At 33.8% G+C, this 16,897-nt stretch overlaps 1 protein-coding gene across 2 annotated transcripts in view; it reads right to left on the bottom strand.

Annotated features, from left to right (window-relative positions):
- Positions 1-633: 633 nt before the first annotated feature.
- HMGCS1 (3-hydroxy-3-methylglutaryl-CoA synthase 1) overlaps positions 634-16,897 on the bottom strand; it is a 28,042-nt gene continuing 11,778 nt past the window's right edge. For both annotated transcript variants that reach the window (XM_074282574.1, XM_074282573.1), the window contains 9 exons: positions 9,424-9,881; positions 9,047-9,172; positions 8,361-8,525; positions 7,636-7,801; positions 5,808-5,978; positions 4,702-4,808; positions 3,705-3,830; positions 3,333-3,496; positions 634-2,460 (listed from right to left, as the gene is read on the bottom strand). In XM_074282574.1, the coding sequence (XP_074138675.1) occupies positions 2,371-2,460; positions 3,333-3,496; positions 3,705-3,830; positions 4,702-4,808; positions 5,808-5,978; positions 7,636-7,801; positions 8,361-8,525; positions 9,047-9,172; positions 9,424-9,871 (1,563 nt within the window). In that variant the 5' untranslated portion in view covers positions 9,872-9,881 and the 3' untranslated portion in view covers positions 634-2,370. The remainder of the gene's footprint in view (positions 2,461-3,332; positions 3,497-3,704; positions 3,831-4,701; positions 4,809-5,807; positions 5,979-7,635; positions 7,802-8,360; positions 8,526-9,046; positions 9,173-9,423; positions 9,882-16,897) is intronic.

Genomic DNA, 16,897 nt, shown 5'->3' with positions numbered 1-16,897 from the left:
TGCTCTCATTCACCAATACTGTTTATTTGGTTAATGATACACATAAGATTCCTAAGATTAACTTTGGTTTTGTGGCTTAAAATTATTTCTCTTTCCATAAAATTTTTTTTCTTTTTTTTTGAAAAGTTATATGCTATTCACACTAAGTGAGCTCTATTGTCCAGTGGCCACTTGTATTATACGCAAGTCACAGGCTGCAAACCAGGAGTGAAAAGTTTCAACACGGGAAACCTCACCCGGCCCAGACACGGAAAGGATTGACAGATTGATAGCTTTCTCGATTCTGTATCTGAGTTAAACAAATTAAAATGATTGCTGCAAGGCTGACCAAAAATTAACAAGTTGCCAAGTCATAACTTAGAATAGTTTGAAAAGCCATAGAATAGTTGTGTTATTTAGACAAATAGCTGTATGTCTACCTAAATTATTTGATACATATAAACTGAAATTTATTATAGCTCTGACACTCAATCACTTCAACTAATAAGCTAATAAGGTAAATTTTAAAAGAAGTTTTTATTGTTTTAAATAAAATAAAATAAAGCCTAAACAAGTGATCTTCTGTGAAATCTCATATCTCAAAAGAGAAGCAATGCTTCTTAGTAGAATAAAAATAAAAAGACTTCCCATGTGTTTGAAATTTCTCTTAAAACTTTATTTCAAAGTTATTCACCTCATCCTTAATGAAGTGTATTGAGTTAATATTCTGTGCCAGTGGTACTAGGTCTGTCCATTGCCGGCAATGAACTTTTCATTCACCCAATTCTCTTGGCACCCAAAAGTTAAATTATTCTTTTCAGAACATTTCTAATCCCCAACACTTGCAAAAGCACTGCATGCACCATTTCCCCATCAATCTTTAAATCAGAACTTACATCATTAATCTATATCAGGTGTTAAAATGAAATCATTTTAACTTGCTTTTGACTGTACAAATCAAGAAAAAGAAAAGCTACTAGTTAATATTAGACAAGAATAATTTACAAACACATTTATGCATTACCTTGTAATCTGAAACATTACATTTCATGTCGTTTGTGCAAGTTTGTAATAGATAACTGAAACTTCACAGAATTTAACAAAATAAAGTATTAAAAATTAGTTCTGTACATTAGTTCCAACTACCTCTGTATTTTTATAACCTAATAAGGCTCATGTTGTAGTTCAGCACCAAATGGGCCTACATAACTGTCCATTAAGTCTTTTTGTTCATTCTGACATATTGTTCATTTTATAACATTTTTCCTTTGTGGGATACATAGTTTTCTAAGTGAAGGTCTGAAAAAAAAGCTTCATGAATCAGACTGCATGACAGTGATGGAAAATCCTGAATTATTTTTTGGCCTGGTCAAACAAGGACCAGGAAAAAACTTGGGGTCATTCCAGCAATTTTACTTTTTTGACAAAAAAAATCACCATGGATTTAGATTGTCTGAAGTTAAATCTGTAATACTGAAGAGTAACTCTAGTAAAGTTTAAAATTGTTACCTTCTCCTATTTTATTCAAGTTAACAAAGAAGGATTTCATGCTTATAAAAGGTACTTATCTTGTACCCCCATAAGACCCAAGTTAAAATAAGGTACAAAGAACTGTAACAGCATAAGCCTTCTTGTCGATCTCAAGCACTATTAAAACTCAATGACCAAAGAGCTGGCACAGAGATAAGAACTACTCCTACCAAAGTTGCTATATGTCACAAAAGGTCCTCTCCAGAAGGAGCTTGTTCAAGATCCCTATTCTTTAGTTCACAAAGGCCATTATTCTGATTTCTGGTCACTACTGGGCTCAATTCAAATAGAGCAATAGTATTACTTCCCTAAAACTTCATTTTCTACCTCAGCAAAATACTTACAAAATTTAGAAAAGGGACACTTCTGGTTTTGCCATTTTCCTAGGTCTTATGTAAACCATATTTAAAAAGAAAAACCCTTAAGTTTTATTTCAAAAACCAAAGGTGCTTTTAGCAGTCTTACTGGTATTTAAAAATATATATTAAAAAATTAAAGGTGTCTAGTGACACTTCCATTTTCCTCTGCCAGAAGCACACAATACACCTTGACCACATCAAATGCTGAACTTGATGCTTACAGTTGAAGAGGTATGAAGGTTTACAGAGCCCTTAACATCATTCCAAATACATTCATGCTATTTTAGTGTTATGTAATCACAACAGGAAGCATGTCAGCAAAATGAACTAAACAAAGACTTTCAGAAGTACACGATAGTTTCCAGGCTCCAAGTAAGACACATCAAAATTTAGGCAATATGTAATCCCTTTAAGTTTTTCCCAGATGTCCCATTCTTCCCTTCCCTACACTCTCCCTCCCCATTCCCACACTGGATGGAGTCTTCCACCTCACAGAGGTATCTTAGTGCTCCCCATTACTAATGGTAGCTGCTTCTGGTTCTGCTGTCGTCGTTGGGAGCCGTGGCACTTTCTTAGCAGGGCTAGGAATGTGCTTTTAAAAAGAAAAAAAGAAAAATTAGTTTTCACAAATTTACCTGAAAACAAGAAAACCTAGTAAATGCTTTTATCTTTCAGACACTAATTTTGTAGGTTTTTAATGCAAACAGAATACATATATACCTACATTTTATTTGTAATCCAAGACCATTGCTCTCTTTTTTAAAACTAAAAAAGCTTCTAAGTCTTGTGTGATTCTGAATTGGTCTCATAGTACTTCAAATGCTGAATATTTGCAGTATTTTTTTTCTGTGACAAAAAGAGTTCTGGATTGTATCTATAACATTTCTGGGATTTTTGACTTTGGGGATTTCTTTCAGGAAGAGATTGTGGATACTACCTCTCAACACTTTGCCTTGTCATTTTAATAGAACTAGGTAGTTTTCATTTATGATTTCTTGAAATATAGGATATAACATATATTGTATTTAACATATACTTTTAACATATTTAACATGTATTGATCTACCTGCCATCTAGGTGAGGGGGTGGAGGGAAGAAGGGAGAAAAGTTGGAACAGAAGGTTTTGCAAGGGTCAATACTGAAATGTCTTGTAAATAAAAAGATATATATATATATATATATGGTATACAAGCTTTCAACAAAGCACTGTAAAGTTTAAAAGAACAGATCCCAGACTTAGTTACAAATCATGAGGTTAATCTGATAAGAGGAAAAAACCCCAAGTGCTCCTTTACATAGACCTCAGATTCTGTCTTCTTAAGAATAACAAATTTGAAAAGAGAGGCTAAATGCTAGGGCTCTGAAGGGGTAGAACAAATATTTCTTATAAGCTCTTTGTCTCTTTTCCCCTTTTCCTTTATGAGGGCCCCAGGAGTATTACTTATTAGTGACAATAACCCTTACCTCAGCTGCTGTGCTTGAATGTACAAGCCCAGCCCCTGCATCCAGAGTGCCATCATTTGGAGAGGGACGACGAGCATAAGTCCGTCGGTGCTTTTCATCCACTCTGACTAAGTACCAAGTTCCCTCAAAAAGAGCATCTACCGAACCTTGGGGAATGTAGTTAACTACCAAAGGGGACAGAAAATTAAAAATATCAACAAAAACCATTTTATACTAGACAACTTTCAATCTTAAGTAGTAAGATCACATAGCTGACCTCTGCTATTACTTATCAATTAGCTGATTTTCAAATAAATTAGAAAAGCACATCATGTCAAGCTGTTTTTTGTTGTTGTTTTTGAAATGGAAAACTATTAACACAAAAATCCTTACCCAAATGATGAGTTTCTTCTCGGAGCTTCATATTTTCAGCGAAAACATCTGGTGCAACACAAATTCTTGAGTCAAGCCTTGTTTTCAGATCACATAAGCTCGTTGTTATTTTATCCAGAGCAGAACCTACATCAAAAAAATTATTACCATTAATAAGTCACTCAATAAGAATCAATTCCTGACCTACTTATAAATGCTGGGCAAAAATTTCTCTTTACTACTACACACATTCTTAAAATGCCTCTGTGGCAAATGAATGTATTCAAATTAGTTATACAAACATGGACACCTACTCACAGTGCATAAGAGGAAGGTAATTCATTCTCAAAATCAAACAAAATATTTATTCATTACTAAGGATACCCATTCTGAAGCCCTGCTTGGTTTCTACATCTGCAAACATCAGGCCTCCCCCAGGATAAGCTGATCACATGACATCTCATCACCCTCAACTGCCTCTCCCAACTGGAGGGCTTAAACTGAATTAAAAAGAGAACAAGCAGAGACATGCCTGGCTTCTATCATATTCACTATCTAGAAAGCTACATAAAAATTAATCACATAACTCCTTAAAGGTGGTTAAATACTGGAAGGCATAAGAAGCTCGATTGGGAACTAACATACTAGGACCTGTGGTATAGTCATACTGTAGAGCCAGCAAAGAGTCAGACATGAACCAGATGTGAACAAAAAGTAATTGGAAAATATTTAATCAAATATATGTATATGCCTCTCAAATACATACAACACACACAAAATAAAAGACATGATTATGTGGTTTTCTAAGTCAATTTGCAGCCTGTGGAAATCCTTATGTTGCACATAGCACTTGTACTGCACCACAATAACTTGTAAAGAGTGTGTTTTCGTGCTTTTTATCCTGATATACCATGTCAAAGTCACCTGCTGCTACAGTGAATAATTTTAAGTGGACAAGTGTTTTCCAACCTATTAAACCTTACACTTTTAAAATTTTAAAGATGAATTAAACACTTACCAGGAGTTGCATCTTGTGTAACTTTAAGAGAGTATAATGTAGCAGCAAAGCCAGACCCATAGGAAAAGACTCCAATCCTTTGCCCAGCCAACTGCTGAGGTGTGAACCTACATAGCAGAAAGAAACCTGTTAGCAAAATCACCCAATTGTCCCCAAACCCAGGTAAAGGGGAAATAAAAAATATGGGCTAAATGTTCATATCCATTAACCTGTGGTTTGAATTTAATGTTATAATTCCAAGGCAAACAAGTTGGAAATGGAAGATTGGAAGTTTTCCATTTCTGGTTCCTGAAAAATCTAAATACTCAATGCCACAACAAAGCTAAGTAAGACTAAATAAAGTATTATACTCTAAAAATCAGTTATACTGTAGTCTGGCAAACTATTATCCTCAATAAAGTTCAAGAATGAATGAGTCTGAAAAGCAGGTATGGAGAGCATCCCATATATGATCTCAAATATTTCAGAAAGTATCATAATTTAAGACTAGTTAGAATTTAATCTTCTGCCAAAATTAAAATTAAATTAAAGGAGCAAAAGGAGTTTGAGCTGATGTTTTGGCTTTTTTCTTTATATATTTTGCCTGTATTTCAGAGTCTTCTCTTACTGATAGTCTCTTTTCCAGATGTTATCCACACCAATCTTTACACCTTCTAATTTAATTTGAGGAATATTAAAAAAAAAATCATTAAAAAAATTATCTCATTTGAACCCAGTTCAAATGAGATAATTAGATAAGAAATTTTAATTCTGAATCAACTAGGTCGAAGCTAGGTCAAGCTCCTAAGGACAAGATTAATCCTACATGTACTAGTAATTTCTTTCATTCTATAAAACATATTTTGTCATTCTATATCCAACAGGCAGAAAGGAGTTTACTGCTTCTAGGCCAAGAGTTATTACAAGGATTGTAACTAAGCTGTTCAGTAGCTATATTCAGATTTCAAACAATAAAATGTCTAAAGACAGGAATGGGCAAAATGTGTGCTATATACTCTTGCTTCTTTATTGCCCTCAGAAAAGCACATGAGTATATACCTTTTAACATAACTGGCCATCCTGGATTTTGGCATAAGTGTATTTTTAAAACTAGAATTTATACTTACTGTGCTAGGACAGACGCAAGGGAGCCATAAACTGAAGGTGTATACATGTTTCCATTTTGATTGGATACTAGTAAAGATGCTTTGGTTTTCTGATTAAAGAGATCAGCACTGGCTTTCATAAATGCCTTTTCCACATCTCTATCAAAGTAGGTATCTTCAAGTTTAACATCCCTATGAAGAAAGCAAAGTTTAGAAAAAACTCAGTTATATTAAAATACAAAGTCTCAGAAGAATATCTTAGAAAATGGGTGCGGCTAAAATTCAATTAACTTAGTTATTCTCCTTTTAACTCAATCAGCAAAGCATTTATTGAAATATATGCTATGGGGGGCAGCTAGGTGGCACAGTGGATAGAGCACCAGCCCTGAATTCAGGAGGACCTGAGTTCAAATCTGGTCTGAGACACTTAACACTTCCTAGCTGTGTGATACTGGGCAAGTCACTTAACCCCAGCCTCAGAAAAAGGGAAAAAAAGAAAAAGAAAAAAAAAAAGAAATATATGCTATGTCCCAGCCATGTAGCAGATGCTATGGAGTTTAGCTTTAGTAAGGGAGATAAGATATATGAAATAATCAGAAAATAAATGATTAACTAAGTGATAGCACCTATAAATGTAACTGGAGTTCAGCAACAGCAATAACAATAAAATCAGCATGATTTGGAAAATTCAGAAATGCTCAGTTTAGAAAGTTATAAGATAGACCTCAAAGTATAGTGGAACCTAGGCATTAAACAGTGGAGAAAACATTCCAACTGCAAAGGATAGCTTGAAAAAACAAAGGAACAGCTGACTATTGAAATTGGGAGAGGGAGGCAGATCACAATCTCTGTACCTCAATTTCTTCATCAAAAGGAACAAGGCTCTGGGATTCTCTCAGTCCTTTCTATACTAGGACTTCCTCTGACTACCAAAAATAACAGTTTGAAAAGAGTAGGTTGGAAGGACGGTAATAATATTGACAAATGGGGTACACTTGAGAGAAAGACATCCAGTTCTTGTTTGGGAGAATGGAGGAGGCAGAAGTATAGGACTGGAGATTCTTTGGGGATATGATGAAATCTGTGATGACTTCAGAATATCCAAATCAAGAATCTTTTTTAGACAACTGGAAACACAGGACAAGTTTGGGTGAAGTCAAGGCTAAAAGTACAGATTTGGGAGTCATTTTATAAAAGCAATAAGAAAAAAGGTTTTAAAGATTGAGTTCTTGACAAGAATAACTGATAAAAGAGATAAAGAAAATGTCTGAGAGGTAGGGAACCCAAAATAAAATGAAACAAACAACTAGTGTCATGGAAACTAAGAGACAAAAATGTTCTTCACTTCCCCCAAAATAATGGGTGTCCACTGTCACATTCAGAGAGGATGTGAGGTTATGCCATCAGCTTTAAGAAGTTATTATTAGGGGCAGCAAGGTGGCGCAATGGATAGAGCACCAGCCTTGAATTCAGGAGGACCCAAGTTCAAATCTGGTCTGAGACACTTAATACTTACTAGCTGTGTGACCCTGGGCAAGTTACTTAACCCCAGCCTCAGGAAAAAAAAAAAGTTATTATTAGCTTACTGAAGATTTCCAATGAATAGTTAAGGTGAAATTAGATTAAAGTGGGGTTAAAAAATATATGAAAGCAATAGTTCAACAAATTGTGGTTCATGAAAATAATAGATTACTGTACCATAAGAAATGACAAATAGGAACACAAAAAAGATGGTAAGATATACAAAATGATGCAAAGTAAAGAAAGCAGAATTAGAATCTAGTGCTGAAATGTATTCTGAAGCTATAAATGCTCTAATGTAAAAGGAAAAAAAAAAATTTCATCTTACCCAAAGGCTTCCAGGCTACTATATATGCCACTTTTGTCCCTGTTTTGGTCACTGAGGAAGTCATTCAGCAACAACCGAGCTAGAGACTTCTGGACCAGTTTACAATATGGTGAATGAAAAATCATGAAGCCAAAGTCATTCAAGGTAAAATCTCTATCATTTCCTTCTGAAACAGAGAAATGGTCCAAAAAATGTTTGAAATTGAAATGTCAATGATTCTTAAATTTTGGTTAACACAACAGGAACTCGAACTTAGTTTTGTTTTAGCCACAGCACAATGAAAAATAACAGCAACTAGCAACTTTATGAAATATTTATCTTAGGATTGGAATGTACCTAATTAGATGTGTTTATTAAAAATAATGCCTCTAAAAGCAGGTTAAAATACAATGCATGTGATTTCTATCATATTGCTTTCTGTCCAACAAATGCTTTTTGTACCTACTGTAAGGAGTATTCAACCTGATCATTGTACTTAATTATTGTTCCACTGATATTAAGCAATTAACAACAGAATTCATCTCTCTTAAATTACTTGGAATCAAATACAGAAGTAAGAAGGAGCATAGTGTCTCATGTAACACTCGACATTATCAAAGAACATTTAATTCTAGAAACCCAGATAGTATGACATCATTTCAGGTACTCATGCATTTTTTGGACTGCAAATCATTTTTACTGTTGCACCACAACAGGTAAACAAGCTCAATAAGAATGAAGCATACCTTTCTGCCATTTGGCACGAATCTTATTTCGGTAGACAGCATAGCAGCGATCTAATGCACTAAGGTAGCATTGTATAGATAATTTACCATCAACTACAGGATATTCAGATAGCATATCAGGCTTGTAAAAATCATAGGCATGCTGCATGTGTGTCCCACGAAGTCCTAAGACATAAGTAAAATAACATCTATTTTTGCTTCTCATAATGCACGTTTCAAAAATTTACCCAACTATTAATCTTTTCCAGCTGGATAATGTGCTGCCAATCCACCCCCAGTATATATATATATATATATGAATCTTGATACAAATATATATATATATATATATATATATATATATATATGAATCTTGATACAAATCATATGGAGTATATAACTCCAAAGAATTAGCTCAATTACTTGTAAAATAAAAATTTGCTCCACTAGAAAGAACAAGTTAGCAAGCATTTATTAAGCTCCTACTATGTGCCAACCATTGCTAAATACTGAATATTTAACTGTTTTTAGCATATAGTAAACATTTAACATGAATGATTTTCCATTTATTTAAAAGAAATGAGTCATCATAACTATTAACATTTAGGCACAAAATCATTAATTTAAACATTTGCAAATATGTGGTTAAGCTTCAGTTTTTAACTACTACCAAAGTCAAGGGCCTCCTCCCACCCCAATGTACTCACCTCTCTCTAATATTAAAGGTGCATTTGGGCCAATTAACATAGCCACAGCTCCAGCTCCACCTGTTGGTCTAGCATTTCCTGTGGCATATACAGCAATATCTCCAGCAACTACCAGAGCATAACGTCCTGTGATATAATTTTTAAAAGTTAACTTCAAAAATGATCATTATCACAAAGCTAAATGCATTTAAACCCACCTACCCTCTACCTAACCTTTAAATGACTTTGTCGAAATGAAGATAAAAATACATGAGCTAAAACTTTGTAGTAATCATTCTTAATGTCCTAAAATAGTAACTGCAATACATATATATATTGCAGGCAGCTTTTCTATAAAAAAGGCAACAAGGATTATTTGCCAAATACACATAACATACCATCCCAGGAACTAGATTCAATCCAGTTAACAGCATTGAAAACTGCAGCAGTGCCTCCATAGCATGCGTTGGTTGTATCAATTCCTTCTATATCTGTATTCCCCGACTCTTCAAATAGTTGCATTAAATTTGTCTTCACTGACTTGGACTTATCGATGATTGTCTCTGTTCCAACTTCTAGTCTTCCAATGCAATCATAGGAAAGATTGTTTCTCTCCATAAGATTCTGTACTACAGTCAAGCAGAGTGAGTTGATATCCTCTCTATCTGTACAGAAACCCATTTTGGCCTGGCCCAAGCCAATGGTATACTTTCCAGCATCAACACCGTCATATTTTTCCAACTCTACTTGATCGACATACTGAGAAGGAAAATAAATCTCCAGGGCAACTATTCCCACATCTTTTGGCCAGCAGGCTTCTGAATTCAAAGGGAGGGACCCAGGCATGGTGAAAAAGCTTTAAAAAGGGGGAAAAAAATCTGACTTTAGTATCTTGTAACTTAATTTTAAAATTGTACAAAATACACAAATCTAAGAAACTATTATTTTAATCCTTTAAAAACAAGTTTAAACTTAGTAATTTTCATTTATTCATTCATTCTTATATTAAGTACCATGTGAAGAAAAGCTAACTATTTACATAAAAAATTCTATTACTTAGTACAAGTCCTATCTATATAGAATATTGTAAATCTTGGGGATTCTTGAAATTACATTTTTAAAGATTGTCCAGCAAAATGTCTCCTATGCTATAAAAAGAAAGAAGGATCACCAAGACCTCTTACAGTAAGTCAATAAGATGAAATGTAACAATGTTAGAATTCAATCCTATTCTAGACAAGAGTAGTTTGTTTCTATTGTGTATTTTTAACAATGATAGCATAAGTTCAAGCTAGATCAAAACAACTCACATTTTCTAGAATTCAAAAGTCAAAAGTCTAGTGATAAGCATTATTTTGAGGATAAGTTAACTAGCTATGTTCTAAGTAAGACTTCTTTGTAGGTGATGCTATCTTACCTTCACAAGATTCAAATAAAAACTCTCTTAATTTATAAGGAAGTAAAAATGGACACTCATGAATATAATTTCTTTTACATGTGTGTGTACATACATATACACTTTCTTATTCTGTTTCTTCAAATAAAATAAATTTGAAAAACAAAAACAAAACAAAAACCAATCTCTTATATCTTCCCTATGTTAACACTGTAAAACCCTCAAGTACCTTTTGAATTAAAAATTTTGAATTAAAAAAAATTATAGAGAAAGCAATATCCAATACTATTCAAAACATTTCAAAACTATTAATGTTAATATGCTAATTCTTCATTAAGCAAGATATTCAATTAACAAGAAAATCCTATTCTCAATGGCAAATGGGAATTTAAGGTAAAAGAAAATTGGCCATTTATTGCCATTCTGCCAGATTTCTACTTGGTTCCAGAACCTCATTGCCACATTGGTGTCATTATTTTTCAGTCATTATAGACATTGATTTTTTAATATTACAATTCTGAGAAAGTCATTTAAGATTTCTAGACCTCAGTTCCTTCATTTATATAATGAGAGGATGAGCCAACATAACAGAATGTCACTTCAGCATAGACAGAATTTGATTTTCAGTTGCTCTGGTAACAATGCTTGTCTCAAAAATCTATAGCATGTGTGGTCTGTTCCACTATAATCTGTTATTTAGTTATATTTTCCCTTGTATTATTTTATTTCGGTATATATTATGGACTGTGTCTTTTCAGCTAGGTGAACTTCTACCAAGCTGAAATCAAGTACTCTCCTATTTTGCACCTACCTGTGGTATTGGTGCAGAGGTGCACTCATAGTGAGATGTCACTGCTTTTGTGACTAGCCAGTTCTACTACTGGATGATTTTCATTATAAAGGAGCAGACAGTTTTCCTACTTTAATATAATTCTGCCTTCTAAGTGAATACAAAATAACTTTTCTCCCTCTTCTATATGGTAGCTCTTAAAAACAACTCTTCATTCCCTTTTTATATTCTTTCCAAGTCAATTCCTTTCACTTTTGACGTGATATATAAATCCTAAGAACCTTCACAATCATGATTCTCTCTGCTTGTGATGTGTCCTAATGTAGAAATTGCCTCCTAAACTTTGGGACTCAAAAGTCCTACATTAAGATATTCAAAATGTGTACAGCAAATCCAGAACATAGTAAATTATCTTCACAAAATTAAAGACTCATATGACTATGTGTTCAGTGGTCTGAACCTCACTCAGAATAAAGCTGCAGATTTATCTTGTCTCTTGACTTTCAGGCTTGAAATTTGCCTGAGGTCATGAGAGGTCGATTCATGATCACCCAGCAAATATGTGAAGTAAGTGATAAAGGACTTCCAAGTCTAGGTTTTATGACTTCCAAGTCTAGCCCACTAATTACACTACATTAATCAGCTAAAATACTTAAAAAAAAAAATGCCACTATCAAATTTGAGTCTCTCCCTGTCCTACCCAAACACCCCCACTTCCTGTGAAAAATGAAAATGGCTAGCATTTATAAAGTGCCAACTATGGACCAAGGACTGTACTAAGAGCTTTACAAATATTATCTCATTTGATCCTCACAATAAACCTCTACAATGGATGCTATCTTTATTCTCATTTTATAAATTGAGGAAAATGGAGCAAAGAGAGACTTAAGTGATTTGACAATAATCATACAGCTAGTATCTGAGGCTGGATCTGATTCAGGTATTCCTGTATACAAAACCAGCACTTTATTCACTGTGCCATATAGCTGCCTGAGGAAAAAAACAAAACAAAACAAAATTTTTTTAACAACTAAAATTTCATCTTAAAACTAAAATAACACAATTCTTCCATTTCTCTCTGGTGGTTTTATGCTATCGCATACAAATGTGAAAGACATGTCTTTCATTTTAGAAACCCTGCTGCTTAAATTTTAAGTGTTTTAACAGCAGAGTTAAGTGCAGACTGTATGACGTAGTGCTAGAGAACCAATTCCACCTACCTCAAGCATTGATATTTATTGACACTCTTCAGTATGACTAAATCAGCTACAAATTTATCCAACTACCTAGTTGCTAACTTTTATGCAAAAAACAAAGTCCTACAATTTAAGGCTTTAAGGAGTATTTGCTGGTAACAACTATGTTATGCAACTTCAAACTATTTATTCTAATTATTTGATGAAAATTTTATTTGATGTTTCCTTGAGGAAACAAAATTTTAACTGGATTTAAAGTCTCACTGAAATTATAAACTAAATAACTATTAAGCTGGGCAATTAAATCTATTCTGCCTTTCATCTCAACTAGGAAAGGGAATGTTAGTTGAGCTCAAAACAGAATTCAGAAAACAGCTGAGAGGGAGAGCTAAAGATTATTATTATTTCTTTTTCCTTGCCCAGGGTTACACAGCTAGGAAGTATTAAGTGTCTGAGACCAGATTTGAACTAGGGTCCTCCTGAATTCAGGGCTGGTGCTCTATCCACTGCACCACGTAGCTGCCCGGCTAAAGATTATTTAGTTTTGGTTTACGCAGTTCAAAACAAAACAAAAACAAGTGCAAACAAGCTTTGCCATTAGCAACAAAACTAAATGGGTGTAGGGTAGAACAGATTCCCAAAGGGAGAGACTGATCATTTCTTTAAGAATCTTTAAGTTCAGCTCAATCAATACTATCAATGTATGAACGATAAGGTTTTCTAAGATACCTTCTTTGGATAAAACATTAGTCTTTTATCTTTTCATGCTCAACCCCTCCAATACTAAGAAATGAGTTTCAGAGTTTCACCAAACTTTAAACATTATCAAGAACAGGCCCTACTCTCTTCAACAATGACATGAACTACAACATAGCATTTCCAATCCCTCTGTTTTTGTCCTCTTGCATTTTTGATTTTCTTCTCAGGTTAATTTTACCTTATTTCTAAGTCTGATTTTCCTTGCACAGCAAAATAACTATGTATATGTGCATACACATATATATTGTATTTAACATATACTTTAACATATTTAACATGTATTGGTCTATCTGCCATCTGGGAAAGAGAGTAGGGAGAAGGAGGGGAAAAGTGGAACAGAAGGTTTTGCAAGGATTAATGCTGAAAAATTACACATGCATATACTTTGTAAATAAAAAGCTACAATAATTTTTAAAAATAGGCCCTAACTTGTTTGACCAATTTTAATATATCTTCCACTCTAAGTAAAATATTCACTGCTGCCAACAGTTTGTCCTGCCCCTGGCACCTTTGGTTCACTTTCTCCTACCTGGATGTTCTCCACTATCTTCTTTATAAAAGATTTTCAGTATATTCTTCTTCCAAATACTGCCTTCTCTCCCACCACAATTTCTCATTCCTCTGAACTTTTAACACATCTTGTCTCTCTTACTTATCTTATAATTATGTACTGCCTTATGATATGTCTTGTAATGAGCAGGGAAATCAATTAGAAAGAATTTCACTTTTCAAAGTGAACAATAATTGAGGCTGCATTTTAACTCAGGTTTTCCTGAATCTAGGCCCAGAGCTCTCTTCACTGTGCCATTTTGCTGCCTAGATGGTGATTTTTTTTTTTTTTTTTTTTAATATTTGCTTTTGGAACTAAAGTTGATTACACTGTTTTCTCTTGCCAGTTTTGTGTCATCATATGCAAATGTAACAGGCACATGACTGCTATTATTTGTTGTAAAATTAAGCATGGGCAAGTAATGAGACATGTTGATTAAATCATATTTTGCTTAACAAGAAGTTACTATATATATATCATACAAATCTACCAGCAATTAAACCACACTTAAATATACTTGATGTTAAGATCATACTTAAATTTGACTTTTATCTTTGGTAATTCACAAAGTATTTGATAATCTCAGTCTATTTATGATAGTTCAGAATAAAACATCAAACTGATAAATATTTATTCAGTTAAAGATGATTATTTCATTGTTATTATCTAATATTCTAGAGAACAGAATATGTCTAGAAGCTAGCTAGATCCTACTTCTCAAAAGGCACTGATCCTCTTTTTGCTTACTTTCCATTGGATTTCATGTCACAAAATGCATTTTATCCCCTTTTGCACCTAAAATTCATTCTTCTTTCCTAATATCAACAAATCCATCTCGCCTCTTGTGATCTTTTAACTTTTGCCCATTTTTAGAAAAGAATAAAACATTTCAGAAGTCAGCTAGGTCTTTGTATTGTCTAACAGTGGTAAAATCTATAAAGACAATCAAAATGGCTCATGATTCTGCTACCTTAGAAATCTGGAGGTTTACTCCTTCAGGAAAAGGAAAAGCTAAGGGAATCAAAATCAAGTAAGAGTTGCTGGCATAATGCACACTTTGATTATCAGGTAAAAACTCCAGGTTTTTACAGCAGCTCAACATTTTTAAGAGTGCCATGGAATTTCAGAGTTGGAAGGAAATTCAAAGATCATATGGTATTTGACTCATATCTTAATCATGAATCAGAAGACAAGCAGCCTCCCAGTCTAATGAAGACATCCTATAATATGCAATTCACTGTTTTCAAAAGAAGCTATATTTCACTTCTGGGCAATCCATTTTTCCTTATATTGAATGACTGTCTACCTAATGCATTTTGTGAGGTAGGATCCCAAGAAAAAGATTATTAATGAAAGCAATATATTATAATAGAAAGAGGCCTAGCTATGTAATCAGTTGAGTTCTAATTCAGGTTTGGCTTTTATTAATTTTTTTTAAACTAGGTCTGAGATTTGGGATGAAACCAGCTATATTTTTCCTAATGAAAGGGACAGATACAGCAGACTGATTTAGAAGTTAAAGTGATGACTGATTAAATGGAATGACCTTCATTCCTCCACCTCCCAATTCCTCACTAAGAGACCAGCATCTATCAGCAAAGGCTCAGAAAAGACAGAATAATGTTATTCTGGATAAAACTTAGTTCAGTACTTGTTGAACAAAGACTGTCATCTATATCTTATGAAGTCCAAATAAGATGGAATAACAAGAAACACGTGGGAAAAGCCTTTGGACTTAGTTTTATTATTATTAAAAAAAAAAAAAAAAAAAAACCCAAAACCTCAGGGACAGAAACAAAGAAATATCTGGGAGACGTTGGGAGATTGCTCTTCACAATGGGCCAAGAAACAGAGAAACTTTAGCTAGAGGCAACAGATTTAAGTGAAAAGAGAAGCAAATAATAAAGAAATGAAATGAACAGAGAGTATGACTAAATAATACCATAGGATCTTTCCTACCTCAGGCTATCAAATTCCCATGTAGTAAGTATCTTAGAGGGGGAGGAATCCCTATTCTAGATATTTGCTGAATACCAGTTCCTATTTATGTGGATTTATTTTGGGAGGAAGGAAAAGATCCATTTTTAATTTCAGGAACCCCTAAAAGATAACTTCTGGACTGTGATTATAAAAAGAATGATACTATAATATTTCAGGGATAGAAATTAAACCCTCTTTACTCTGTTCTATTCTCCCCCAAATTTTCCAGGTTCTGCCCTAACCTTCTTAATACTCTTCCTCAGATACCCAGTTTTTTCAGGAACCTTTTCCTGACACAAGTGCCCCTGCTATTAACAGCCAATTTTTTGCCATTTGTGGCACAAAAGATTACCTTAAACATTAAGAACAAGTTAAGAGCTACGTGATATTTAAAAAATATTTTAGCAATTCTCATCTTAATAAATTTTTTATAACAAAAGATCTTACATCACAAAGTTTTAAGTTATTTTTCTTATAGTTGCACTGAAAAAAAATTCCAAAAAAACTCACATTAATTAATAATATAACTTCATAAACAATGATTTTGGCAAAGCATAAAAAAATTAAATCAAAATTCACTCATTTATTGAACTCTGGCTTACAAATTCCAATACATAATGGTACAGGAAGGTACCGTAACAAAATGATACTAACAAAGTCACTAAGAACCATCTTTCATTATAGTACCTAGTCATCTAACAATCTTTATTTAAAAGTTCCTTTAGCACAGTATAATGTGCAAAGTTCCCATTATTTAGAACAATGTCTTCCAAGAAGTGAATCTGAGCATCAGTACATTTATTTCAAAGAATACTATAAGCAAGAATGGCTTTCCACATAGGTTTAATTCCTCCCTACCAAGCCAAGGTAGGTCTCTTGAGCCTATACCTTCTTGACAACACATGCCAAAACTCATGTTTTTCCTTGCAGTTTTGTGGCATAGATGGGGTGCATTTTCAAACACTAGTTATGTGACCCCATGGGCAAGTCACTTAACTCTCTTTCCTCATCTGTAAAATGAGCCACAAGAAACAGCATACTACTTTTGTCAACAAAACCTCAAATGGGGTCACATGAAGAGTCAGACATGACTGAAAATGACAACAACAATCTTTTTGAATCTGAGCTCAGGAGAGGGTAGAATCACTTTGAATAAAGATGATCAACAGATCCTCTCTTTTGTCGCCAAAAGTCAAGGCAT

Source organism: Sminthopsis crassicaudata, chromosome 1 (assembly GCF_048593235.1).
Source record: "Sminthopsis crassicaudata isolate SCR6 chromosome 1, ASM4859323v1, whole genome shotgun sequence".
In the NCBI taxonomy this organism is placed as follows: Eukaryota; Metazoa; Chordata; class Mammalia; order Dasyuromorphia; family Dasyuridae; genus Sminthopsis; species Sminthopsis crassicaudata.
This window is presented reverse-complemented; position numbering and strand designations above follow the sequence as displayed.